Source organism: Glycine max, chromosome 16 (genome assembly GCF_000004515.6).
Source record: "Glycine max cultivar Williams 82 chromosome 16, Glycine_max_v4.0, whole genome shotgun sequence".
Lineage (NCBI taxonomy): Eukaryota > Viridiplantae > Streptophyta > Magnoliopsida > Fabales > Fabaceae > Glycine > Glycine max.
Genome location: NC_038252.2, coordinates 4,402,532 through 4,429,168, shown reverse-complemented (window position 1 = coordinate 4,429,168; position 26,637 = coordinate 4,402,532). Strand labels below are relative to the sequence as shown.

Genomic DNA, 26,637 nt, shown 5'->3' with positions numbered 1-26,637 from the left:
TCCTTTTTGTCTTAGAGTAGACTTATTTATTCTTAAAAACTTCTAATACAAGAATCTTGGCGTATGTTGTTGGTTTTGTGCTATCTCCTACACTAATACAACTATACAAGAATCTTCACTTTTTCGTAAACTAAAGTCTCTTTTTCTCTTTCTTCCACCCTTCATTCTGCAGTGGGGAAGTAACAAAGAGCAAGAAAGAGGGTGAACATGTCTCTATGGAATTCACCTTCTTCAACATCTCGAGTTCAGAGTCCTCAAAATACCCCTATAATTCCTGCTAGCTGCTCTCCAAAACTCGTGAAACGAATGCAACAAGAAACCTGTTACAAATGTGATCAACGAGGACATTGGTCTTATTACTGTCCTTACAAATCCCCCAAAACTAAACCCATCTCACCCTCACCCAAGCAAGATTCCACAGTTTCCTACAAAAGGGTATGCTTCTAATTAACACTCATTTTTTTTTTCCTTTCATGATTATTATTTTTATAATGATGTTTTGGGGGCAAAATGTATAGACTATAGACTAAAGAGTTAGTAGTAGTCGAGTCTCATTTCGATTCTCTTCATGTATAAAATATTCTGACCAGGACATGAAAAAATGATCATGTTGGTGCCTTTGAGCTGCATGATGTATATATAGCAAGTATCATTTTCTTTTGTCAGTTATGTGGAATTTTATGGATCATGGATGATGGATCTAATTATTGTCACACAGGCTCATGGATCTTGTGGGTACGGTGTGACTGAGGATGAATTGCTCAATGGCAATAGCAACAGCATTGCTCGTTTAAAGCAAAGCAGGCAAAGAACTCTACATGATTTTTGGGATGGATGCCAAAGCCAAAATGATGGTTCGCAAGAACAGATCAAAAGGATGAGAATCACAGACTGTTCTGAGAATCCAAACATTGAAGGTGCTAGTGCAACACAAAATGCTGCCAATGTGAAACGTGATGGTTTTTCAGAATTGGAGTCTGCTGCGGATGATATAGAATTCATGAACTCAGTCTCATGGGAAACTATTGAGGCAGAAGCAATTCTATCATTATCTCGTCGATCAACACCTTCAAGGATCCCTTCAAGGATCCGTTGGCGACAAATTATGTTTCAGAAGCGCATTTTCTCTGATGATTCATTTGGTAATTTGTACTATTTTCTTTCTTTCTTTTCAGAAATATGTTCCTTTCTTTCATGTTTCCTTTATTAAATATTTAGGGGGGTTGACTATAAAGAATTTTCTGATCATGTCTTGAACTATATCAATTTTGTATCATCAATTGCAGAAATAGACAAGTCCAAGGAAAATTCCCTTACTATGGATGAGCAGAATAATCTCTTTGAGGAGAACAAAATGAGATTTGCTCAACTCCAAGACGAGTATGTCAAGACCGAAGCTTCACTTGAAGCATCAAACCAGCATAAGCAATTGCTTTGTGAACAGGTCTCTGATCTCAAGACCATGCTTGATGAAAAACAAAATCAATTAAAATGTTGTGAGTTGGAGACCTTGAAGATAGAGACTCGTCTTGGTGATCTGAAAAGAAGAATGTTGGAGACCCATTTTACATTGAAGGAAAGAGTTGAACAAACAGAAGAGGCAAGGAAACAAAGTGAAGAAAGACAAGCAAAGCTGCAGTGAAGACAACGTTAGAGAAGGTTAAACTTGAATTAGAAAATTATCTGTTGATGAAAATCACAAAATTTTATCGATTTTATCTTTTGATTTTGTAGTTTTTAATAAATTTTAACCAATGTGTTAAGAGTGTGTTAAAAAATGTGACGTTAATGCTCCTTAAACATAAATGTATTTTTAAGATACTTTTAGTAAATTTTACCTTTTGGAAATATGTGAAATAAATGTTTTCCATAAAGATCAACTAAGTTACTGAAGTAAAACTCCAATTTTGAATCGAGAATTCCAGCAAAATGTATATAAGAAAATATATCTAAGTTAATGCTTAATTATTTAGTATTAGTCAAGGGTATGCAGTAGGGTTTTTGTGCAAAATGTATAATTTAAACGTGTTATCTTCTTCCTCCCCTGGATTGTGCATGGACCGTCTCATGTTTGTATCAAATATTATTGGTAGGCTTTTGCTTTTAACATTGGCAGCTTGATACACGTAATTTCCTAAAATCTTTTGTTTTGAGATGCTTTACAAAGTATTTATTCTAAGAAAAATACTGTGTTGAGTGACACAAGATGCCCAAATTCTTAAAAACCGTCATGTTTGGCATCTTATCTTATGTGTAGTGCATGTGCCATTCCTTCCGCTTCTCGTGCTTATTCAAATCTACTTATTTTATGGATACAAAAGAATAATGTTTAATAGTTTAAATATGCTTTTCATTTTTCTAAAATGAGTGGATTTTAATTTTAATATTTACAATTTTTTTTCTATGATATCTATCTCTCAAAAGTTAAAATTATTATTTTGTCTCTACTATTAAGTGATACTTGTTGCTTATTTGTTTAACATGAGATCGAGTAATCATCCAAGATGATACTCATTAGTGTCGGTAGTACCATATCAACACAAGATACTTCTAAGAAAATTTCTAGACCCACACAATAAATATTATTTTTATGTTCTAATGCATATTAATGAAACTTTACCCTATTAGGCCAACCCTAATGAACAATTTTAATGTAAAATTTGTTACATGAATAAACTTATTTTAATTTAAAATGTTACAGTAATGATTTTTCATAAATAAATTTTTAATAGAAAAAAAATATTTTTAAGTAAATTAAATTTTGTGAATCATACTTTCACCTTGGCTCAAAATATGATTGGGGACATACAATCATGTTCAAACACACCTTAATCATAGTTTTGACAAACATTCTAATTCTAGATGAAAATCAATTTATACTTTTCAAATTAATAATTGGAAAGTTCAAGCGATAATTCGAAATTTAATCCCACTTATTCTGTGCTAGTAAGTTGGCATGGGGGCAGAATTACTTGGGCATCCTGCAAGTCCATTTTTCTCACTACCGTTGTGATACACTTATTCATAGTAATTTTGTCCCTTGTGATTTTATTCCCGTACATATTTGCAATATTATGTGATTTTGACTCCTGACCCCATGTGGTAACTAGAAATTAGAACTTCCAACAAGCTTTCCTAATTAATACAAGTCAATACCTAGCAACAACTTCTTAGTGAAGGAGAATAAACTCGTTAAAATTTCCACAACTATCTCCACACTTGAGTTAATGCCATCGGGTATCAGGTAATTAATCTCCACAAATGCCAAAGATGTGAACTGTTTTGAATAGAAAAGTAAACATCATTCCTACCTTGAGATGTTGAACTATAGGAGTAGAAGTAGAATAACTTTTCCTTTACATAACACATTAGAATGGATGTATGAATGACGCATGACAACCAAGAAGAATGGATTGCATGGTTTGAAAGAACTTGCTCTGTCAAGAGCTGTAACTTGGTTAGCCTTAGCCTTTGATTTTCCTGCAAATTTAACACTCCATGTAAGCCAGACATTTCTAGATCATCTTTCAGGCTGCTAAAATTTGAAACCTACTTAACTTTTGCAATTTCCAGAAAGTTTAGTAGACATGTCTGCTCATGAAGTTTTGCAAATTTTGTTTGAGTGAGTGAAGTTACAGAGTAAGCATGACACAAATAAATAACATTTGCTGGAGGACTTCTACATCCGTTGCATTGTCTGATATCTTAGTGACAATACAAAATTTACCCTCTCGGTTTATTCTAGTGAAGGGTCTCATTTTGTTTAAGCTGGACACAAAGTGACATTAGATTAAAGAAAGAAAACATAAAACACTTGAGGACAGAATATAGCTTAAGGCCGCAGGATTTAAGTGCAATGCTTTTTTTGGGAGTAAAAAATCGAAATACGTGTGCTTACTAGCTTTCCTTCATGGAGATTTTGAGCGGTTATGATCTTGAAAAAATGGATTTGCTTGGCCTGAGATTGGTGAGGAAACTTGGTAGCCATGGTTGATGTTGAGCTGAATAAGGGTCCATTCGTTTGAATCAAAAGAAATGAAATGAATGTGATTTGAGATGAAAGTTTTGATTAAAGTAGAGAATAAAAGTGTGGATCCCACCTCATTTTATTGTTCATTCATCTTGTTTTCCGCTCTTTCAAACTTAAAAGCTAGATTGTGTGACTCGGTCCCTTTAAAACTCTAATTGCTTAAAACTATTCTAATTTTTTTATAAAATTAGTCCTCTAGTTGTTAAATAATGTTCGAACACGACTCAATCATAGTTTTGTCAAACATGTTATTTGTAGATGAAAATCAATGTACAAGCGCAGACTATAATTAAATCTTTTAACCAAAATTGCAAAAGAGACCACAACATTCTATTTTAGCCTTTTCTCATTCAATCAGGTTGGCCTCCAGGATATTTTAAAAGACGAATACAAAGCAGAAATTGGTAATTCATACCTAGCAACAACATTTCTGTCCTGGACAAGTTTTAAAGCAATATGTCAACAGAATAATTCATAACTGATAAGTAGCTTCTAACTTTTCACAGGTTAAAGAAAGAGAATAAACTCGTTTAAAAAATCCCCAATTATCTCCACACTTGAGCATATGCCATCAGGGATCATCAGGTAATCTCTACAAATACCCAATATTTGTTAGTAGTGTTTAGTTTCATACAAGAGAACTGAAACTCTTCGGTGATGATTCTTTAGTAGCACTGATGGTTTTCATTTCTTTTCTCTATTCTTGACAAGCTGTTCAAATTTGACCATATTCAATAGAAGATAGAGGAATATGTTTTATTAGACATAAAGAATTTTTTTGGAAAGAAAATTAAATATCAATCCTACCTTGAGATGTTGAACAATTTGAACCATTTGTCCCTCTGAAGATGTGAACCAGTAAGGTTAGTTTAGTTCCATCAATGAGTTCAAAGGTGCAAACATTGCCAACTTTCAAGTTATTGTCCTTGACAAATGTCTTCCATCCACTTGTTAGTCTAAAATTTGTTTTGTTCTTCATTTTCTGGATCATATACTTTGCAGGCCAAATTCTCCCATTTAACACCTGAAGGTTGATATGTCTCTTATTGAGCAAACCAAAGTGTCTCCTACAAAACTTTGTCTGTAAAGGCTGCCATGAAAAAGAGAAACAGTTATTTTTGTTTTTCAACCTATGTAAGTTCTACAACAAGCTGAATCTTTCTTTGCGGCTTACCAGAGGACCGCCATTAGATTGGATGTACGATGGACGCATGACAACTAAGAAGAATGGATTACAAGGTTTGAAAGAACTTGCTAGGTCAAGAGCTGTAACTTGGTTAGCAACAACAACCTTTGATTTTTCTGCAAAATTGCCACTCTGTGTAAGGCAGACATTTCATGATTAGGCTGCTAAAAATTAAAACCTAATAAGTGTTTGCGATTTCCAAATTGTTTACTATACATACTTGAGGTGCCAGCCATCATGGAAAAATATCAAATGAAAAAAGTAAATTAAGGAGAACATAAGCTAATAATCTATGTTAACTTGCATAGTTTTTATGAAATGCTTGAAGACACTTGACATCTTATACCTTTGAACTTTGTGTCGGTATGTGGCTGAGCCTCCTCTGGCAATGTCATCATGTTCTCAACTTTAACACTTTTATGACTTCTCACTTGATATGGTTGAAGATATTCCAAATTTTCTTCATTTCGAGGTTGTTTATTTCCTTCATGATTGGGGGACGTTTTACCTTCTGTACCTTTAGAAGGGTAATCTATCTCTAAGGAACTCAGATCAAAGATGTGTACCTGAAAATGGGAAGTTCCATGGCGTCTGAAAACCAAAAGATGGCCATGAGCTAGAGAGTGATACTCTGCAAATTCTTTCCAACCCTTTTGAAACCATATTTTACCATCATGCTTTTCCAGATTGAAGTTCCACTCAGTACCATTTGGAGTCTTAAGAAATAGAGCATTTGGTAAGCCTTCTCCATATTTCTCCACAAACTTATTTGGGATCATCTGTCAATCACAGAAGAGAAATGTGTATGATAAAGCTCAGAAAGGTGTTATATATATTGCATTAATTTAAGCTAACATCTATAAATTTTATACAGTTTTGTATCACTCTAAATTTGAAAATGAAACTACTCTACTATTTTGACTAAAAGGAGGTCCTAAGACCTAGCAAGTGGATGAGGTAAGGTAGGCAGAACTAAATTTGTCTTGAACAATGTTTTAAATATCGGTCACAGTCACATTGTGGTTTCGTCGCATTGCTTAATGTCATAACAAATTACAGACAGATACGACCAATGTGATTCCAATTGCGGTTGCGGACAGTTAAAAAACCTTGATATTACGGCCCAAATCATAGTCGCAAACCGTTTTTTAAAACCTTGGGCTTGAGCTATAAAGGCTCATTATATAGATCGAAACGGTGACCATGAGGGAGATATAAGGTTGGTTAGGTGATTAAGAAAAAAAGGAATGGGGCAAAGACGTGGGTTTGATCCCCTCTGTTAACAAAAACTAACAAACTAATGGGAGCCTGTTTACCAAGGTTCAAATTGTCCATAAACAGATAAATTAGTCTGCATGCATGTATAGATAAGCATTGTTACCTAGGTATGCATGCTCTCGTGACATAAGATAAAAGAGATAAAAGCATATATAAAACACTTCATGACAGACACAGAATATAGCCAAAGAAGGTTAACTACTAACTAGGTAGGATTCAAGTGCTACATCACATATTATGTGGGTTTCAAAAATTGAAATGCGTGTGTGTGTGTGTGCTTACTAGTTTTCCATCCTGCAGATTTTGAGCGGTTATGATCTTGAAAAAGTGGAATGGCTTCACCTGAAGTTGGTGAGGAAATGTAGCAGCTTCCATGCATGAGCTGAATAAAACTTTGAGTGTGGAGTACACTCAAGGTTAATTGGTTGATAGTGATACCCAGAAATAGCAACAGCTTTGCAAAAGTAATAATGGTTTACCATAAACATAAACAACATGCAATTCTTCATTTATTTCCCAGACCTGCAAATATAAATCCCCCTAGCTACTTTAATACTTCCACCTACCAATTGTCAAAGGAAATTTGTGAAGTTTAACTCATTCTGTATAAATTGTGGACAGGGTAGGTTCACTTGTCGTCTCTCTCTCTCTCTCTCTCTTGTTTCTTAATTGTAAGTTTTTAGAGATAGTAGTACTAATTTAAATCCATTGTTTCAATATTTATTGATTCATACACGTGCCCTTCTAGCTAGTCTGTGGTTGCCTGGTTGGTGAGATAATTGACTTTTAGTTCTTCATTTAAACCTCTTTATTACCTGTCTTTGCAAAATTTATCTCCCTTCTTTAATCCAACAATGGTCAGTGATGTGGGTTAAGACCAATGTAGCATAACTCGCTATTTTTGTGGATAACCTTAAGATTAACTAAGACACAAATATTTATGAAGATTAAAAAAATAATTAATTTAGTTTTAGTTTATAATAATAAATTTATCCTAAATCTTTTTGTTTTTTCAAATTTTCATTTTACTAAAACTTCTCTCTCTTTTAAACATTTGTAATACAACTTTTCTCTTATGTAAGTAGGAGTGTTTTAATCTAAAAAAATTAACATAAGAGATTGCAAATTGAGTCTTATAGTAAAAATGAACTGGTACCATTTTTAATTTTTTGGATGGAGTGTTTTAGTATCTTACAAATTAACATCCAATGGTAAGAGAAAAGTCTTACAAATTTATAAAAAGATATTCCATTGTATGGAATGTTTTAGTATCTAACAAATATAACGAAGGTAAAGGAATATATTTTATAAGTTTTAGTATAAACCTCTTCTACACCCAGAGAGACATTTTAGGTGGCCTTTGATTTGATTTGAGTGTTAAGTTATAAACACTCACACAGACTAAGCCTCACCTTATTTTCTCTCTTCTACAGTACTTGTAAATAACTGCACCGATTAGATTACTGAACTCTTCATATCAATAAGTCTTTTTTTTTTTTTATCTCTTTCTACCAACCAGTAAAAGCAAGAAAGAATTGTGTGAACCAGACGTAACCATTGCTCTCTGGGCTTTATCACCTTCAACATCTCAAGTTAAAATTCCCAGTAACTGTTCCCCAGACCTTGTGAAATGAATGCAACAAGATACATGATATAATTGTGGCCAACAAGGACATTGGTCTTCGTACTGTCCTTCCAAATCTCCAAACCTTGAGGAACGAATGCAACAAGATACATGCTATAATTGTGGCCAACGTGGACATTGGTCTTGGTTCTGTCCTTCCAAATCATTGACAACTTCTCTTGCAAGTTTTGAAATAGCTTCCTCAGTACTCTGGACCTTCTCCCGACCATGTCTATATATACACCTCAAACGACAACAAGAACTTAGGCTTCGGTCCACACAACTTTCTTCTCTCTGTCTCTCTTTCTTCACATCTTCATCTTCTTGTATTTTCTGTTCTTCTTGATCTTCACACTTTGATCATCGTTTTGGTGCCACCCCCACACTTGCCATTACCAATCGCATGGATCATGCGATGAAAGAGTGCGAAACAGAGGCGAACACGCCTCTGCCACCACCCCTCTCATCCACACTCTGTTCTCAACTCACACAAAACCAAAACACTCAAGAAACTTATCCCCGTTACTCTCAACAAGACTTGAATGCAAGAAAGAAAAACGGCACGTGCTTGAGGTGCAAGCAGCAGGGTCACTGGTACTGGGAATGTCCCCTCATCAAATCCTCAACAACGATTCCCAATACTCCAAGAACATATGGTGTCGCTGTGGCCATAGCCGTTGCGAAAGAGAACCTCAAAGAGTCAGAAAAACCCCCGCAGGGAGTACTATGCTTGCCCCATAAAAAATGTATGTATGTAAAACAGTTCCAACTTCCAACATTTTTTTAAAAAAAATCTTCCTTTCTTGATTATCAAGTTTTGTTTTTTTTTTTAACTGTCATGTCTTTTTTGGTTGTTTGGTTGGTTATTACTTATTAGGGTGAAAGATGTAATAACGGTTTTGTTAAATGGTGCGATGATCGCGATGTTGAGAGTGTTTTTTTGCAGCCTCCGCCGTTTAAGTATCCTGAGTGTCAGTGTGGTGCTGGAGTGTGTAAAAGGGAGAAGGCAACATCACAGAACAAATACTATTTTGTTTGCCCTATATTAAACAGGTTGTGGTATGATGCTTGTTTTTGTTCTGTTCTGTTGAGATTAAAAGGCTTACCTTGACTTAAGAGCTTTTTTTTCCTGGGAATGGCATGTTGTTGGATGATTATTATTGGTAGCATTGTTCGGTTGAGTAGTAATCTTGTTGTTGGTGTGGAATCAACAACGCGTGTGTGCTTCTTATTAATTTCTACTCTAGTTTTAACTGCTTTCTGTGTTGTGAGTTGTTGGTTTTCTAAGGAAAAAAAATTGTATTTTTAGCATGAAAATGCCTAAGTTCTGTTGGGTATGGTGGAGAGAAAGTGAGAAAGGAGAAAGAAATTTGAAATTTGAATCTTTGTTTTTAGAAGTGAACTTTTCTCTCTCTTTTCTTTCCACTTTCGAGAAATTCCCCTCTACTTTCAGCATACACCAATGCAAGCGCAGCAGACTTGTATGTTTATGTGTTCAGAATAGATGAGTATTTAGCAGATTACTTTATTATAGTGTAAGTGACTTAATATTGTTTTTTTTGTTTATCTTGGATTTTATTGACTTCTTGTTATGTAGAATTTTATTTTGGTCCTCCATGGTCAATGTATTTATTCATACTGATAATTAAATAATTTAGTATCAAACAGGGCCAAGGATCTTGCGGTTACAAGGTGTGGGAGGATGAGCTGCTACATAATAATAAAAGCCTTGTGCAGCAAAGCTTAAGCAGTAAAATAACTCTTAATGGTTTTGGGGAAGGTGACCAAAATGATCAAGATTTGGATGAGGATGGTAAGTTGCTAGTAAATCATTCCAAAAAGATGAGAATCATGGGCAATTCTGAGGATCCAACATCGATGGTTGTATCCGACGCTGAGCTTTCACAGAGTGAAGATGAAGTACTAGAGGTATCCCCTTTGATTTTCCATAATATGTGGTTATGATGATTTTCTGGATCCATATTTTTCTCTCTTGACTAATTCTGTGTAATGTGATGCTATTGAGAAGAAAGCATCGCCATTATCTTGCCTATCAGAATCAACACTTTCAACTATCGGTGGTCAACAGCATGTGTTTCCAAGGCACATTTTTGCTGATGTTGGTGCTGATCCATCATTTGGTAGTGTTTATTTTCTTCCTTGCACTTCTCCTTTATTTTGCGTTGTTGTCATTCTCATTTTTCAAATTCAAGTGACCTCCTTTTGATTTTATTTTATTTTTCCCATTATTCTTTACAATCAAACCTTTTCCAATGTTTTTTGCATTATTGAAGTAGTTTTATTCTTTTTAGCCTTGTACCCAGGTCAATTGTACATATAGAAAAGACATTATTTTAGACATGTTGTGGAAATTAAGTGGCATCCCAAGTTACAATTTTTATTTGGGATATATGAAATTTTAATTGGGTAAAGTTTTATACCCTACCTTTCCTCTTGATCACAAAATAAACTGTAACAGTAGTAGTCTAAACATGTCCTCTTAAAAATATGAAATTCTGAGAAGCCTTGTATGAAATTCTCTTGATGTTTTTACAGGCTCTTGTCCATTGGGTTGGTTAGGTGGCCAATTCAGTCTATCACAAAACTTGAAATCACCTTCACCTCAGTCAATTTTCTGTTGTGAGTATGACTTCCTTTCATTACAGGTGTTTATATGTTTGATTTTGCCTTATTTAAACTCAACTCATTGTCTCCCTTTCATTACAGGTGGTTTCCCATCCTTTAATCCCATAGATGTCCCAAAACAATCAAGTATTACTAATGTTCCTTGTGGTGAACATAGCCAGCTTGATGTTATTGGTCTCAGTCAACAAACCCAACTTTCAAGCAGTGAAAGAAAATTAATGTCAAGGACACAAAGGCAAAGACAAATGGCCTTTGCTGTAGAACAGCAGCTCCTAATTGATCTAGCAACCTTGGAGCCTCACGAGCATGAGTCCATGAAAGAGGCAGCACAAGACACTTTTGCTATATCAGACAACTTGGGTGCAAATGACACAATTTTCTGAGCATGTTTTGGATTTCATAAACCACTCATCATCGGTTGCTCAAATGACTAAATCCATCGAGTGTCTTGAGAAGGACAACAAACGTCTTGAAGACGAGAATGCCAAACTGGCTCACATTCGCGACCTCTATGCCAAGATTCATTACTTATCATTTACCGCTTCCTACACGTCATTCTCCTTAATATTATAGGTTAGTTTTGGTTGAATATAAGAAAATAAAAAAATAAATAATTGAAATTAAATCAAAGATAAAGTAAAAGGAAAAAAACTATTTTTTATTTATTTCTAGGAATTAACTTTATCTCCCAACCAAACAAACAAATGATTATATTAGGCCGTAAAAATCCCAAAAGGCCATGTGTACCACGTGTTACCACCGAACGTGCCAAAGCCAATACCAAGAAGCAAAATAAAATAAAATTTAAAAAGGAAAAAAAAATGAAGAAAGAAAGAATCCTTCCAAACTCGAAACTTTTCTGCATCTCACACTGTCCGATTCATCACAATCACATCATTTATTATTATTATTATTATTATTCGGCAACAAGAAGCATAAGTCTCTTTTGCGAGATGACGACGTGCGTATCGGGCATCATCGTCGGCGATCCCCCTCATCGTCGCCGGTAGTAGCAATCTCCGTCCCCATGGAACCGTAATTCCCCAAAACGGCAAAAAAGTCTCTTCATGTTCCCGTCGTTTACGTCCTCCCACTGTCGTTTTCGCGTTCCGTTGAATTCCCCCCACCCTTCTCGGAAAAATCAAAAAGTAAAAGCACACACGCACGCACGCTTATAGGCTCTCCCATTCATTCGATCCCTGTTAAATCCAATTTCCTTCACCCGCATTCAAAACCACTTACTGTATTATTTTTTACTCTTTTCATTTCCATTATTTCATGTTTTGTTTTCAGAATTGGGAAAGCGTTTTTATTCCATTCCAATGGGGATGAAGAAGGCGACGATGGATCACGTGCTGCTAGCGTCGCAGGAGACGAAGGAAACACGTGAGGTGCGGATTCGGAGCCTCTTCGATTTCTTCGACAGAGAGAATCTCGGGTTCTTGGACTACTCCCACATTGAAGCGGGTCTCTCGGCGCTTCAGATTCCGTCAGAGTATAAGTACGCCAAAGATTTGTTGAACGCTTGCGATGCCAACAAGGATGGGAGAGTGGATTTCCAGGAGTTCAGGAAGTATATGGACGACAAGGAACTTGAGCTTTATCGCATTTTTCAGGCCATTGATGTTGCGCATAATGGGTGCATTTTGCCCGAGGAGCTTTGGGAGGCGCTTGTGAGAGCAGGCATGTGTTTTGTTCTCTCTCTTGTTGTGTTTTAACGGAATTGTTCGTTGTTTTCTTGCAAATTCAGTGGATGTTTGTGTTTTGGTTTTGTTTAGGTAGGTTAGTTTGAGATAGAATTTGTGTGTAAAAAAATGTTGTTTGAGATCACCTCATGTCGACTAGTCATATGGTCAAAATAGTATATATAAGTCATCTTGCCGTTGAGTTATCTTTTGGATTTGAGTTATATTCAAACAAAAATTCTAAGATGATATAAGAATCTATTGTTACTTGTTATCAAGCTGTTATTAATTAGTTTATTGGTTAATAATATGACCAAAATAGTGTATATAAGTGGAGGACAACTCAACTCTCTCCTCAAGAGCTAGTTTTAGTGTTTGAGTTAGATCCGAACTTAAGTTCTAACTTGCATCTAATTTGGGTTGGTCAGGATAGTGAATTACAAATTTAATAAAAGGAAAGCAGATTTCAACCGGGCACACGGTATTTAATGAAAAGAAAAACGTTCATTATATTAAATAAGGATAAATTATTTAGTACTTCACTTGTTTTTTTTTTATAAAAAAAAAAACAGAAATCTAATAGTGTATTAAGTGGTCCCTAACTTGAAAAAAAAGAAAGATGTGCTTGCCATTGTTTAACTGGTTAAAATAGTGGTGCAAGCTGGCATCAAATGTTCATCTCAAGTCATAAGAAAAATTGGAGGTTGGACTGTGATTCTGTTGTGTACATTTCCTTGCCAGACTCTGATACTAGGCTATGTGCATCTTCTTGGAAATTTGTGTTAAAATTCAGAAAAGTCCTGATTACATTTGCTGATGTATATGAGTGTGTTTGGTTCCCCATTGAAACCACGTTCAATTGGGTTTTCCCACTTTCCAAGACAAGAAAGTAAGTCCCTTGTTGCTTTAGAATGAAAGCTAGTTATGTTCAACGTAACCATTATTCAAACATGCACGTAGTGGTGAGAACTTGCACTTTTTGGCATATTTCTTCCCAACGAAAGCAATTTAACTATAAGATTTGCTTACCTGTAAAGGATCTGGTTGGTTACATTGTAGAAGTTGAATGGAAAAGGAAAGTAAAAATTACCTAACAACCTTATTTACATGATGTTAGGTTTATTTGAACGGTAGTTTTAACTTAAACTTTACTTCTAACTCCATATGCCCTTGTTGTTTGATTGACCGATTACACAATTTTGCTGTTTTGTTTTCGTCTGCCCTTAGTAAACATGGACAGCATACACAATATAGCCCTTTGATTTCTATCTGACTGAAAATGTTGAATTTGGATTGCAGGACTCTAATTTATTTAGTGTATTATTGTTATGTGATTTTGATCTTGTAATGTACTTTGGTGGTTGTTTCATTCAATAAGCCAAACTAGTCTCTATTGTAGGAATTAAGATTGATGATGAAGAACTCGCCCGTTTTGTTGAGCGTGTTGATAAGGATAATAATGGTGTTATAACATTTGAAGAATGGAGGGATTTTCTGCTGCTTTACCCTCATGAGGCAACCATTGAGAACATTTACCATTATTTGGAGCGGATATGTGTGGTTGATATAGGGGAACAGACTGTTATTCCAGCAGGTATTGGTAAGCACATTCATGCAAGCAGGTATCTGATTGCAGGAGGAGTAGCAGGTGCAGCGTCACGCACAGCAACTGCACCCCTTGACCGGCTAAAGGTGGTATTGCAAATCCAAACAACACAATCTCATATAATGCCTGCAATTAAAGATATTTGGAAAAAGGGTGGTTTGTTAGGATTTTTTCGAGGCAATGGCTTAAATGTTCTTAAGGTGGCCCCTGAGAGTGCCATTAGATTTTATAGCTATGAGATGCTGAAGAGCTTCATTACGAGAGCCAAAGGGGATGAGGCAAAGGCTGCTAATATTGGAGCTATGGGGCGGCTGCTAGCTGGTGGTATTGCTGGCGCTGTAGCTCAAACTGCAATATATCCCATGGATCTTGTTAAAACAAGACTACAAACCCATGCTTGTAAAAGTGGAAGAATTCCTAGTCTTGGAACCCTTTCAAAAGATATATGGGTTCAGGAAGGACCCCGGGCATTTTATAGGGGATTGATTCCTTCTCTTCTTGGGATTATCCCTTATGCCGGCATAGATCTTGCTGCATATGAAACCTTGAAGGATATGTCCAAGCAGTATATTCTTCATGATGGAGGTAAAACAAAAAACTTATTCATATGTAATGTTCCATATCAGATATTGCCTTCAGTTTTGTATTTAAATTCTGTGGCCTTCTGTAGAACCTGGTCCTCTAGTACAATTAGGATGTGGAACTGTATCTGGAACTCTTGGAGCAACATGTGTTTACCCGCTGCAGGTGGTTAGAACAAGGTAAGCTTTGGTTGCAATGTGTTTTAGATTGTTGCTTAAATATCTAGTAACTTAAACGGTTTCAGCTTTCTATGGAAATTAGAAAATGAAAGACATGTTGATTTCAGAATGCAGGCTCAACGCTCATATAAGGGAATGGCTGATGTATTCAGGAAAACCCTTGAACATGAAGGTTTGAGGGGGTTCTACAAAGGAATATTTCCTAACTTACTCAAAGTTGTACCGTCAGCAAGCATCACCTACATGGTTTATGAGTCTATGAAAAAAAGTTTGGATTTGGAGTGAAGAAATTTACTGCTTGGTAATTAATCTTATTGACATGGCTGACCGTTGGCACAACTATACATTGGAAATGGTTTTGCAATGTAGACATTGATGACAAGAATAAAGTCTACAAATACAATTGATTATTGTGACAATTGTCTAAATTCATTCTTATTTAAATAGCATTAAATTCTTCAAAATTCTTGAGGACAAAATTGGTTTGTCCCGCATGGTGTTTCATTAAACTGATATGAAGCTTCATACCAATTAGCTGAAGTTTTGTATGATAGAGAAGCACACTATACTCGGTTAGGATCCGATTTTGTAGTTGTAATTTGTCATATTTAGTGGCTCAGATTGATCGTCTTACTCTTAATAGTAATACTTATATTTGTTTAACTTGTCATGCCCCTTTATTTGTTCGATTACTTCTCAGTTAATGAAAAATTTAGGTATCGTATCCAGTTTGTATGCCATTTTGATTCTGTTTTCTCTAATATTATTTTGAATTTGCTTAATTACTGTTTACTGCATTGTGTTATTAATTTCTTAAACTTCTATCGTCTCGGTCCGTTATTTATTTTTTGATCCGCTGTCTTGGGGAGTTTATATTAGAAAATGAAAATTTCTAATAATGGATATGAAAGTTCTGTATTCATATTTCTCATTCTGTATTGTTAGTTTGCTCATGAAAAGATGAGAGGTTGGTATTTCTACTAACTTGCACTTGCCACCAAGGCGCTAAGAGTGTATTTGACCAACTTGTTTATTTTTTGTTTACTTTTCTGACTCAAACACTATTTTTAAAGAACAAATTGGAAAAATAACTAGAAATTTGAGAAAATTGACTTGAGTTTTTATAATATTCTATTTCACAAGTTTTTCTTATCATAAGGTAATAATCCTTGTTGTACATTTGAGGGGATAAACACTAAGGAAATTTATATTAATAGGCCATGAACATACAATATAAGAGAATTTAACATCAAACTTTAATTTAAAACCTTAAGGTTCATGTTTAAGAGTCTTGTCTTTACTTATATGATGCTTAAATTTGACATTATATGAAAAGAGATGGAAAAACTTGTTGTGAAGAGATCATGAATGTAGAAATGAAAATCCGAATTACGTTAAATAAATTTGTAATCTTTTTCTATTTTGTTTATGATGTATTCTCTTATTTTTGATTGTGTGATTTTTAAGTAATAAATATATGAGTGTGTTTTTTTTCCCCACAAACTCCATATTTAGTTTTGGTCAATTCTCAATAGTGATTGAAAACCTCATGCTTCCGTGACTTTGAAACTCTACCATTATCGATACCTCTTTTCCCCTCCTTAATAGTTTTTTTCATGTTATATTCCATGGTCATCGAGAAGACCTTGCCTAAACGAGTCCAGTTTTATAATGGGACCAAACTTAAGTCTATTATTGTAAGTATTTCTAGTGTTCATAGCTAATTGAATTTAGAATTTCATCTTAATAATTCGCACAATAAATATCAGCATTAGAAGTTGGCGTTGGTTTTTTATTTTCTTGAAGAGGAGTTGGCGTTGGTTATTAATGTAAAACTTCAATTTTGAATAGAAAATTAGCACTACGGTATCTAAAAAAATGCACCCAAATTATTTCTTCATAATATTTTTTTTAGCAACAAGTTTAATTTGATCAAACAAGCATTTAAAATAGTCAAATAAGTCACAAATTAACTTTAAAAAAAATTAAACTTATTCATAACTAATATGCCAACACTCCAAAGCTATAAGGGAAAAATGTTGCCACAACAAAAATAATACGGAAAAAGGAGACAACATAATGATGTTGAATGACATTCTAATGAAGGATATATCTATGAAGTTTGAGAGGAAACGTCGAGACCATAAATTATATTCTGATTTTATTAGGTGTAAATTAGATAATTAGACCAGGGTTCTAATTCAATTTTAATTAGTCATTATTTTATCATTGGATGTATAAATCAATTGAAATAAGATTGTTATAACTTAACCAGAGGTCTCAAGTTTCAGTTCTAAGTATGCAATTGAGTTAAATATTTCGATCGATAATTTTGTTACCTATAATAATCTTACTCGACTCAAACATAATTTCCTTCAATGGAAGATACATGAGGTTTAAACAAAAAAAAATTATGTTTGCTATAACTATATTTTAATTAGCCTAATCTATATATAATAGTATTTTTTTTATGGAAAGTGAGAGAATTGAGAATTACATGTATGATAGTCATGTAATATCATGAGAGGGATAAAGAGAGATGATAAATGTTAATAAAGTTTTACTATGTTAGTTAAAGTGTGTGTATATATATATATATATGTGTGTGTCACCAAGACATTAATGTTGAGTATTTACTGGCAACGATGATGTAGCAAAACATAGAGTATTATTTTTCTCAACCAGTATTTAGTTTTAGTTTTAAAAAAATTAATCTAGTTTATAAAATATGATTAGTTTCAAATAAATTAATTTCAAAAGTTTCATATTATATTAAAAATAGTTTTATGGGTGTTTTTGTGTGGTAGTGATGACAATGATGATGATAATGTTGACGATAGAGATACCAACGATGGTTATAGTGACAATCAATAGTGGTGTTAGTGACAGAGATGGTATTAGTGATGATTGTGGTGACAATGATAAAGGTGATATTAATGGTTGTAACAATATCGATGGTGTTGGTTGCAATGGTGGTGGGGTGGTGGTGGTGGTTGCGGCAACATTGATGGTGATTGTGGTGGCGAAGGTGATATTGTTGATGGGGGTGACAATGACAGTGACGATGACATTGATGGTGGTAGCGCTGCCAATAGTAATGATATTGGTGACAATGATGATTGTGGTAGTAACAATGGTGACACTAATTATGGTAGTAGTGGTGATAATAGTAACAATGTTGATAGTGATAGTGATATCGGTAATGATGGTGGTGATGCTAGTGATACTAGTTATGACAGTGACAATGATGGTAATGATGATGGTGATGTAGTGGTGACAAAAAATGTTATCATCAAATGTTTAAATGTGTACTTTTTTAAATTAAAAATTAAATTCACAATTTTTTTGCCTAGTTTTAAAAATAATTTAAAACTCATTTCAGTTCTATTTTTACTAAATATATTTTGTTTTGAAAATTACATTTAAAATTTAAAAATCAAAAGTTTGCAACGACCCCAAACAAACCCTAATATATTACCACTTAACTTAAAGTTTTAAAAATAATTTTAGTTATTTTTTTCAAATTCCATATAAATCTTAATTCATTCATTTTCCACCCTAAAATAAAAATTCATTCACTTTTAGTGCAAAAAATATTTTCGACCACATGTTAGAGTTTGATTTCATTTTTAATTTATAAATAAATCGTTTGCTTTTCTTTGATCTTAAGAACCCATCCAACACCGACTTTTGGGCCGGGCCTGACAGCCATTTTTATGGGCACACCCCATTTTTATATATATAAGCATTTGACGCTGCTGAATCGAAACCTTATTCTCTCCTTCTCCCGCCGCAACTCACTGTCTTCCTTCTCTAGGGTTTTTAGCTCCCCCAATTTCTTCGCTCAACATGGTGAGTCCCCTCTTTCATCGTTTCAGATCTGAACATGTTTTTGCCCATGTTTCCATCTTCTATTTCCCTATGTTTCATTTTATTAGAGAAACTCATTATTAACTATTAAGACAGAAGAAAGCTGTTGCAATTTCTTTTTACGTTATATTTTGTTGCTGCGTTTCGCCTAGGAAAGAAAGGTCGGAACCTTTTGTTTTTCTCTCTGACGATGATGCGATTTTTTCGAGTTGTATTTTGATTTCTGTGGCGATGGTGCAATTTTTTTATTATTTTAATTTTGTTGCTGCGTTTCGCTTATATGAAAGTGGTTACGTTTGATGAATAACTGTCAAGTTTTTGTGCTTCTGGGTTTGATAGGTTCTTCAAAATGATATTGATTTGCTAAATCCTCCGGTTGAGCTTGAGAAGAGGAAACACAAGCTCAAGCGTCTTGTTCAGTCACCAAACTCTTTCTTCATGGTATTTTCATTAGAAATTCGATCATCCCTTTTTTATTTTTTTTATTTTTCTTTTAAGGGTATTTGTCTCCCATTTGGATTTTTAATTTTTGCCTAATTGGTTTTGTTTGCATGTTTTATTCCTCTTTTGAAGGATGTTAAGTGCCAGGGTTGCTTCAACATGTAAGTTGGATCGTCTTTTTTTCCCTTCCTATTATTGATTTTGATTGTGTACATAAAATAGCTCGAGTGTTATGAATTTGATTGTGGATTTGTTTTAATACTTGAGTGGTATGAATATGACTGCAGAACCACTGTCTTTAGCCACTCTCAGACTGTTGTTGTATGCGGAAACTGCCAGACTGTCTTGTGTCAACCAACCGGTGGCCGGGCAAGGCTAACCGAGGGATGCTCCTTTAGGAAGAAGGGAGACTGAGTGGATTGCCATCTTTTTTTGTTTGTGATTGGAGAGTTTCAGTAATGCCTTCTTTTGTTTTGGTTATGATGATATGTTAATTTTGTTAAATTTGTAAGACTTGAGTCTACAAGCTTATCCAAGACATTAGGGATTACACCTAATTTTGCATTTCTCTTTACTGCAATTGGGTTCATGTGGCTATGTTAGATGCTTACTTTTATATTAAATTAGACTGCATGTTATGGTAAATGTATCTTTGTTTCTTCAGTATGGTAGATATTTTTCTGATAGTTCTTGGTGTGTCTGCTTCCTTTCCTTCTTTTACTGTGGTTACCTTGTTTGTTCTGCGCAGTTAAATGTGCCTTGTTAAATTAATTTCAAAATATGAAGCTTGTATTTGCTCCCTATCTTAAACTGTGAAACATTACCTTACCTTAGTGGTATGTGTTTTGAATGTCATTAGAAAGTAACTCATCCAATGCAAAACTGCCAAATAAAATGAGTCCTAACCTGAAATATCAGAAGTATCACCCTGTACCAGGCCATTGCAAGGAAAACTAGAATCAAAACCTTTTTATTATCTATCATTAACTTGGAACCGTATGCATCTAGAGCACTTTTTACTAAGATCCCTGTAGTTGTATCTCTAGGCCCTCTTGTTAAAGAAGCTCAGTTTTAGGTTCTTTCTTTTCATTTGTTTGGGTGGTTAAGTGTTTTTGTTTTCACGTTCCATGTTTTCCTGACATCCATTCTCTTCAGCTAAAAATACTTAGCTTCACACTTTCGTGCTTTATTCTAACACTCACCAAACAAGTGAAGTTTATTTGTAATGCTCCTTCGAGTGGTTTTAGGGCAGCTCCTGTGAAACTTTCCTGCTTTAGTATTTAGTAGTCTTAGCGATGGCTACATCTCTTAAAAATTCTTACTGAAATGATTTTATAAATCAGAAGATTTTTTGCTATAAATTTATAATCAGGAAGTGATTTTAACCCCGTAGTTGAATTTTTTTAAAATGCTTTTGCTTGTATGTTCGTTCAAGGTAATGAGGTAATAGTCCAAATTTTTGAAACATAAAAATAACCATGTTTTATTTATACTTTTAGGCTTCTCTGTTGCTGTTTATTGTCGTGTAATCTGGAGTGACTACAACGAAGTTTATTGTCGTGTAATCTGGAGTGACTACAACGAAATAAACCTTCACGTTGTCTAAGAACTACTGGTCGAACTAGCTTTGTTTAACCCTCTCTTTTCGCTAACCTAATTTCCCCAAAGAAGTCCATCGTTGTACCTAAGTAGCTTGTGTAATTCTTGCACCCTCAACAAAAGTTATTACCGTATTATGATCAACCTATCGTTTTCGTTACAATAGAACGGGTATTTGATTTCAAGATTTTATGGGTATGCCATCAACGCCCAAGTTTTTGAGGTTACTTTCCATCGGCTGAAACAACATGCAAGTTTACGATCCAGAAAGTGAAAAGAAGGAAAAGGGTTTCTCTCACTTTCTCCTTTTACAACAAAGCCATTGCTCTATCCCCCTAAACAATTACTAATTTCAGTGTTTCCTCTATACCTTAGTGACCTCTTATTCACAGATATAATGGGTATAATCTATGACATCCCTCTAATTAATCTTTTTCTTTCTTTCTAAATAACAGTATAACTAATTATTCCTAATTTTTCAGATAAAGATAAATAAAAGATAGCTAACTTTTCTAATTTTTCTAGGATAAATAAAAATAATTAAATTATTCTTATTTGATAGTAAGTCTTCTAATTACCTTGTTCTCAAGGTAGAAGAACGAAATTTGGCTTGTAACACTGTCGAAATTTTAAGTAGCTTCTTCATCCCTTTTTATGTTCTTCCACTTCCTTCCATTGATAAGACAAAATATCTATTTATCTCAAATTCTTCTCCTTCCACAATAAGTGACTTGAGATGTTTGCCTAATATGGTGAGTTGGGATATAATTCTATCCATATTTGAAACTTATTGTTGAAGTTTCTTTCTCTGTCTCTCCATAAGCTCTTGATAAGAGATACGTCTTGTCCCGTTAAATGACCCTTTCACATTGATACTTCTTTTATCTTATCCTTGACCTCTATTCTCATTCTTTCCTCCTTATATCTGAAACAATCGATCTCTGTCCTGAATTTGTCATCATTTAAAAGCTTCAACTCATTCCCATGCTCCTACATCTAGAACCCTTTCTAGTGCCTTCGGTTTGGTTGAGCTTTTTTTTTTTCCATAGGTAAGGCCAGTGAAATCATTTTGTACCTACTGATTGGTTCCAAGCCCCCTAAAAAGAAACATATATATTGATCTTATGTATATTGATCCTATGTTAACAGTGCAACCTGCTACTAGCATTTCAAAATCCTTCACATATTCATCCACAGTGCTTGTTTGTAAAAGAACCTTGAGTTGGAAGAAAGGATTCCGCTTATATTGTTCTTCATATCGATCGAATAAAACTCTTTTAATTCTTTCCCAATTTAGACTTGAATATGATAACCCATAAGTTTGACGCAATACTATAAAGTCTTATTGCGTTCACATGTAGGGGAACGATTTATTTAGTGAGAGAACTTGTGTTTAATTCTCTTTGTGTGAAATTTTTTTAGGTCAGTGACAATTACGCATCATAAATGGGATTAGTCTCTGATCTAGTAAGTTTAGAGACATTCATGATATCTGACCCATGACAAAAAAAAGAGACTTGAATTTTATTCCTTGTGGACTTTGAACCAATGCCAAGTGGGACCTTCCCTTCATATTTGAGCAAATTGAATTTACATTTCATGGAGGAGATGCCTGGAAAACAAAATAGGTCTCAACTCTAGACGCCCATCCCACTAGTCTTCACCATGACCCTCTTCGTTGCAAGTCTAAGTTCATTTTCTCTATTGTGTGCTTTGAAACTCCTTCGTTGTTGTTATCATGACCCTCTCTTGTTATTGTTTCCCTTGGATCCCTCCCTTATCCCAGAGCGAAGGCTACTAAGGCATATGTTCACTAATAATTAGAGAATTAAACTTAGTTGAATGACCATTCTCCTAAGTCGTATGTTCACTAAGTATCGTCTCATGAGATCGAAGCAAAGTCTCTTGATTTTTGAGAGCGGACTCAACAAATTTGATTCGAGACCCAACAATGTTTAGCCTTTATGATGTCATTATCGAGCTCATACACTGCTTCTTTCTTGAGTTTGACTCAACAAAAGCACCAATTTGTTAGGAATCCAAAAATTGAAAAGAAGGAAAAGAACAACTTTATTAACTAAAGTAGTAGATAATCTCAATCTCTTCTCCAAATAGTTTCTCCTTTTTCAATAGAGCCACTGCTCTATCCCTGCTAGGATTACTAATCTGAATGCCTCCCCTATACCTTAATGTTCTCCAATTTATAGATATGATGGGCTTGGCCCATAACATCCCTCTGATTAATCTTTTTCCTAAAGATAAGATAAATGATAAAAAGAGAAAGATAGACAAATATAAAAGGACAAAATCTAAAACTGATGACTAAGTTGCAAGGCTTGATTAATTGAAAATGTCTAGAATAGGAAATTGCACCTAGGTTAAGAGTAAACACATAACGTAATACTCCTAAGCAATACATATTTTTTACTATGATTTTAAACTATGGTCCAGAGCCCTACACAATCCAACTCGACTCAACACATTATAGTATCCTAAATAAGTTACTGTAGTAATTTTAGCTTCATATGCATGACATTTACTATAACTCTATGGTAATTCTCACAAACTTATTGCATATTTGATTTTCAGTCTAAATTGTTGTCACATGAATTTTGAGACAAATCCAACGGACCAATGCAAAAAAAAAAAAAAAAGAAAACATAAAAAGAATGTTCTTGATCTATTGGCAAACTTCGTTTGGCCTCACCAACGTTTGGCAAAACATACATGTTTTTATTGCGTGTTTGTAAAAGCATTTCCCTCAATGTGAAACCAACGTTTAGCCAATGACAACCAATGTTCCTTCTAATCGAATGAGAAAGTGGGAATATTGTTTGTTTGAAGCCCCTTAAACGGCAATCTAATTGAACACACCCTTAAATGTTGAAGTGTCTTTTAGGTACCTTAATCACTTATATCATTAGCTTGCCCAGCTAGAAAGGAGGATTGCCGTAGGAGTATTTTAGAACTCTATTAGAGCAAATATCAAACGTATCGGACTATATCAATTTCGAAATCAACCTTGAGCTGATTTATTTATTAAAATAAATGAGTTTAATCAAACATTTAGGAAGTGGAATTTGAGTAAAAGACGTAAATGACAAATGTGAAGGAAATCCCAATACCAAAGTTTTAATAAAGGAATTTTCAGAGAAATTTTTATTAAGAAAAACACCAGTTACACACCCGACAAACTTTACATCATAAAGTTGTTTTTCTAGTACTCACACAAGTTGGGTTACTTTGCTGACAATGCTTTCTTGTTTTAGTTTGATTGTTCCGCATGATAAAACATCTTTGAGGGGGCATTGTATCGTGAGAAATCACGACGAAGCTTCCTTCATGTATATCATATATCTGATCATGGAAAATTATTAAGCGAGTCCGATAATAATTGAATTTTTCCCTCCTTCGTTTTCTAGGGGGCTTATGAGGGCGTTGTTCATTAACCAATCTAATTATCCAATTTATTTTTATTGAATTGGATAATTTTGGTTCCAATATTGAAAACTAATTGAACTTAAATGGAGATATAACGTGGATTCAATGGTGTTAGGGAAGGATAAAGAGAGAAGGAAGAGGAGGAAAGTCATGATTTCAAATTCTCTATCTGACATTTTTAATAAATTAATATTTTTTGATAAAAAAATAATTTAATTTAAATTAAATTGAACTATTGTATTATGCAATAATTAATTGAATGATCATATATTAAAAGATTTATGTGAATTAGAAATTTGTTATGTACTTTGCATTGATCTTATAAATTATAAGAATTATCTTTGAATTACAATTTCAATTTATATTTTGAATTAAATTGTCTATTTTATGAGATGTGATGTTCTATATGATGTGATATGGTTGAGTTGTCTTTCAAGCATGTGGTTAGGAAAAAGTTACTATATAATCTCAAATTACCATTTGATTCATGCATGATCTAAGACCACTTAATAATTATTTTTATTATAGGTTTAATTTCATGATTATGTGTATTGAAAAACATCATGCTCTTAAAATTGATTTAATCTTGTGTGCAAATATCACTAAGTCTAACTTCAAAACTTATAAATTTAAACCAATTGATTGAGCACAAGTGGTTAATTTGAAGTTAAAGTTCAATCATTTGAATATTATTTTAGTTTACTTTTTAATGGAAATAATTGTTGATCAAATTTTACATATTTCATGACTAAATTCCGGTTTTTTTCTTGACAAACTAGAGTCTTAAGTAAAAAAAAAAAACTTACAAATTTAAAAGAGTTTAATTAGATAAAAAAAATATTTATAGATATTAAAAATTCAAAAGGAGTTATAGCAAACGATATTTTCAAAAATATTTTAATTAAAATTATAACTTATACGTATACTTATTTTTTTGAATAAAATTTTTGTGACGAATTATAACTTGAATTTATTAAAATATTTTCAAAGATAAATCTTATAACTAAATATTCTTTTAAAATCAAATGGGAATATATTAAATATGTGCACACACAGCCGTTCGTTTAAAGTTTGATGACATATTCATTTTATATAAAAGATATATAAAGTGAAAAAAATGTGTGTCAAACTTTTATACTTACACCTTTTAATAATTTTATATAGAATCCAGGGTTGAGTTAAAAGTACTTATAAATGATAAAATAAGCTTTTAAAACTTCATATAAATCAAAAACAAAAAAACACTTCATTGTACTACTTCATTTTAATAGTTAATGTTATTTAAAATATAAATATTCATTAATAGATAACATACAAATGAATATTGAAATAATGTGAAACTAATATACATATATATTATAAAGATAATATCAAATAGTTTAAGATAGATTAATATCGTATTTTTCCATAAATTGTTAAAAGATATTATTACAAAAGTTTAATACCTAGAATCAAATTATCATGTCTTATTCTTAAATTTATAAATATATATATATATATATATATATATATTAAATAATATATTTTATATTATTAAGTTCTTAATAGTTAATTTTTTAATTTATTTCATATTAATTTTATTTTTTATAAAATAAATAAATAGAAGTATGAAAAATAGTTATAATTTTAAATTAAATCGACTTCACGTGCTAAATGAATTGTTTTCTACTTAAATAGAGTCAAGTTTAAACTAAAAAAAAAAATATTTATATTAATTTTATTTTCTGTGTATATATGATGATCTCTGTTGTAATATAAATTATAATTCAAGTCTTTTCATGAAAAGCAATTATGTACGCTAACTTCGCAGAGCATGGTGATATCCATTATAATTTAATGCGTTAGTCTAGCATCAAGTATATGAGAAATTACAAGGAAGCTTCCTCAATTATTTTGACATTGAATTAATTCTTCAATCTTGGGATAAGCTAGAACTTGAGCCACTATGATGTATAATTTAAGGGTTGGATGCGTATCGAGTGTAAATCAATATGATGACAACGACTGCGTGCATGTTATATATGGAGGTGGAAAAAGGCACGTCGACCTTTCTCTTTGCTCTCTCTCTCTCTCTACCCTCCAGACATATTCACTCTTCAATAAAATTAATTTAAAATATATACTTTTAAGAGCATTTTAATTTCTTAATTTAGTCTTTTCAAAAGGTTATACATGTTATTAACTTATATTATTTTAAATTAATTATTCATATCTTCTTTATAATTTTAAGAAGTCATTCCCTTTTAATATAAATTATTTTTAAGATTAATTCAGCCTAAATTCATTAGTAATATGCTTATATATTTATAATTTTAAATATCTTTCTTAAGTAATTTTCTATTTTTATTTTGATTTTATTTAAGTCTTAAAATGTCTATGTAGTGCATGGGATACTTCTAATTTTGCTTTAATTTTCAACCAATATCATTAGAATAAGAATATGAATATGTAATATCTATTTCTGCGTGAG

At 33.2% G+C, this 26,637-nt stretch overlaps 4 protein-coding genes across 10 annotated transcripts; 3 read left to right on the top strand and 1 right to left on the bottom strand.

Annotated features, from left to right (window-relative positions):
- Positions 1-63: 63 nt before the first annotated feature.
- Positions 64-1,832, top strand: LOC100804614 (uncharacterized). Its single transcript, XM_003548792.5, has 3 exons — positions 64-435; positions 719-1,142; positions 1,287-1,832. Exons 1-3 carry the CDS (start codon positions 208-210, stop codon positions 1,640-1,642), a joined length of 1,008 nt encoding a protein of 335 aa, XP_003548840.1. The 5' UTR covers positions 64-207; the 3' UTR covers positions 1,643-1,832.
- A 1,101-nt stretch (positions 1,833-2,933) lies between these two features.
- Positions 2,934-7,134, bottom strand: LOC100793469 (B3 domain-containing transcription factor VRN1). 3 transcript variants are annotated; one of them, XM_003548441.5, is made up of 5 exons: positions 6,777-7,134; positions 5,563-5,995; positions 5,205-5,332; positions 4,838-5,120; positions 2,934-3,480 (listed from the first exon to the last, which is right to left on the bottom strand). In XM_003548441.5, exons 1-5 carry the CDS (start codon positions 6,867-6,869, stop codon positions 3,326-3,328), a joined length of 1,092 nt encoding a protein of 363 aa, XP_003548489.1. In that variant the 5' UTR covers positions 6,870-7,134; the 3' UTR covers positions 2,934-3,325. The 3 variants fall into 3 exon arrangements, 2 of the variants coding, with proteins under 2 accessions (XP_003548489.1, XP_006598994.1); XR_005889130.1 differs by lacking the exon at positions 2,934-3,480 and adding an exon at positions 4,560-4,741 and having other exon boundaries at positions 5,205-5,348; XM_006598931.4 differs by lacking the exon at positions 2,934-3,480 and adding an exon at positions 4,560-4,741.
- An 821-nt stretch (positions 7,135-7,955) lies between these two features.
- On the top strand, positions 7,956-15,479 carry LOC100792955 (calcium-dependent mitochondrial ATP-magnesium/phosphate carrier protein 3). 5 transcript variants are annotated; one of them, XM_041010780.1, is made up of 10 exons: positions 7,956-8,864; positions 9,065-9,171; positions 9,787-10,047; positions 10,148-10,259; positions 10,675-10,758; positions 10,846-11,337; positions 12,058-12,447; positions 13,849-14,640; positions 14,726-14,816; positions 14,924-15,479. In XM_041010780.1, the coding sequence occupies exons 7-10, from the start codon at positions 12,087-12,089 to the stop codon at positions 15,099-15,101; spliced, it is 1,422 nt and encodes a 473-aa protein (XP_040866714.1). In that variant the 5' UTR covers positions 7,956-8,864; positions 9,065-9,171; positions 9,787-10,047; positions 10,148-10,259; positions 10,675-10,758; positions 10,846-11,337; positions 12,058-12,086; the 3' UTR covers positions 15,102-15,479. The 5 variants fall into 5 exon arrangements, with proteins under 5 accessions (XP_040866714.1, XP_014624389.1, XP_014624388.1 ...); XM_014768903.3 differs by lacking the exon at positions 9,065-9,171; XM_014768902.3 differs by lacking the exon at positions 9,065-9,171 and having other exon boundaries at positions 9,777-10,047.
- Positions 15,480-18,581: 3,102 nt separating this feature from the next.
- LOC100306318 (40S ribosomal protein S27) lies at positions 18,582-19,812 on the top strand. Its single transcript, NM_001361072.1, has 4 exons — positions 18,582-18,668; positions 19,026-19,127; positions 19,260-19,288; positions 19,415-19,812. The coding sequence occupies exons 1-4, from the start codon at positions 18,666-18,668 to the stop codon at positions 19,539-19,541; spliced, it is 261 nt and encodes an 86-aa protein (NP_001348001.1). The 5' UTR covers positions 18,582-18,665; the 3' UTR covers positions 19,542-19,812.
- The last annotated feature ends 6,825 nt before the right edge of the window (positions 19,813-26,637 follow it).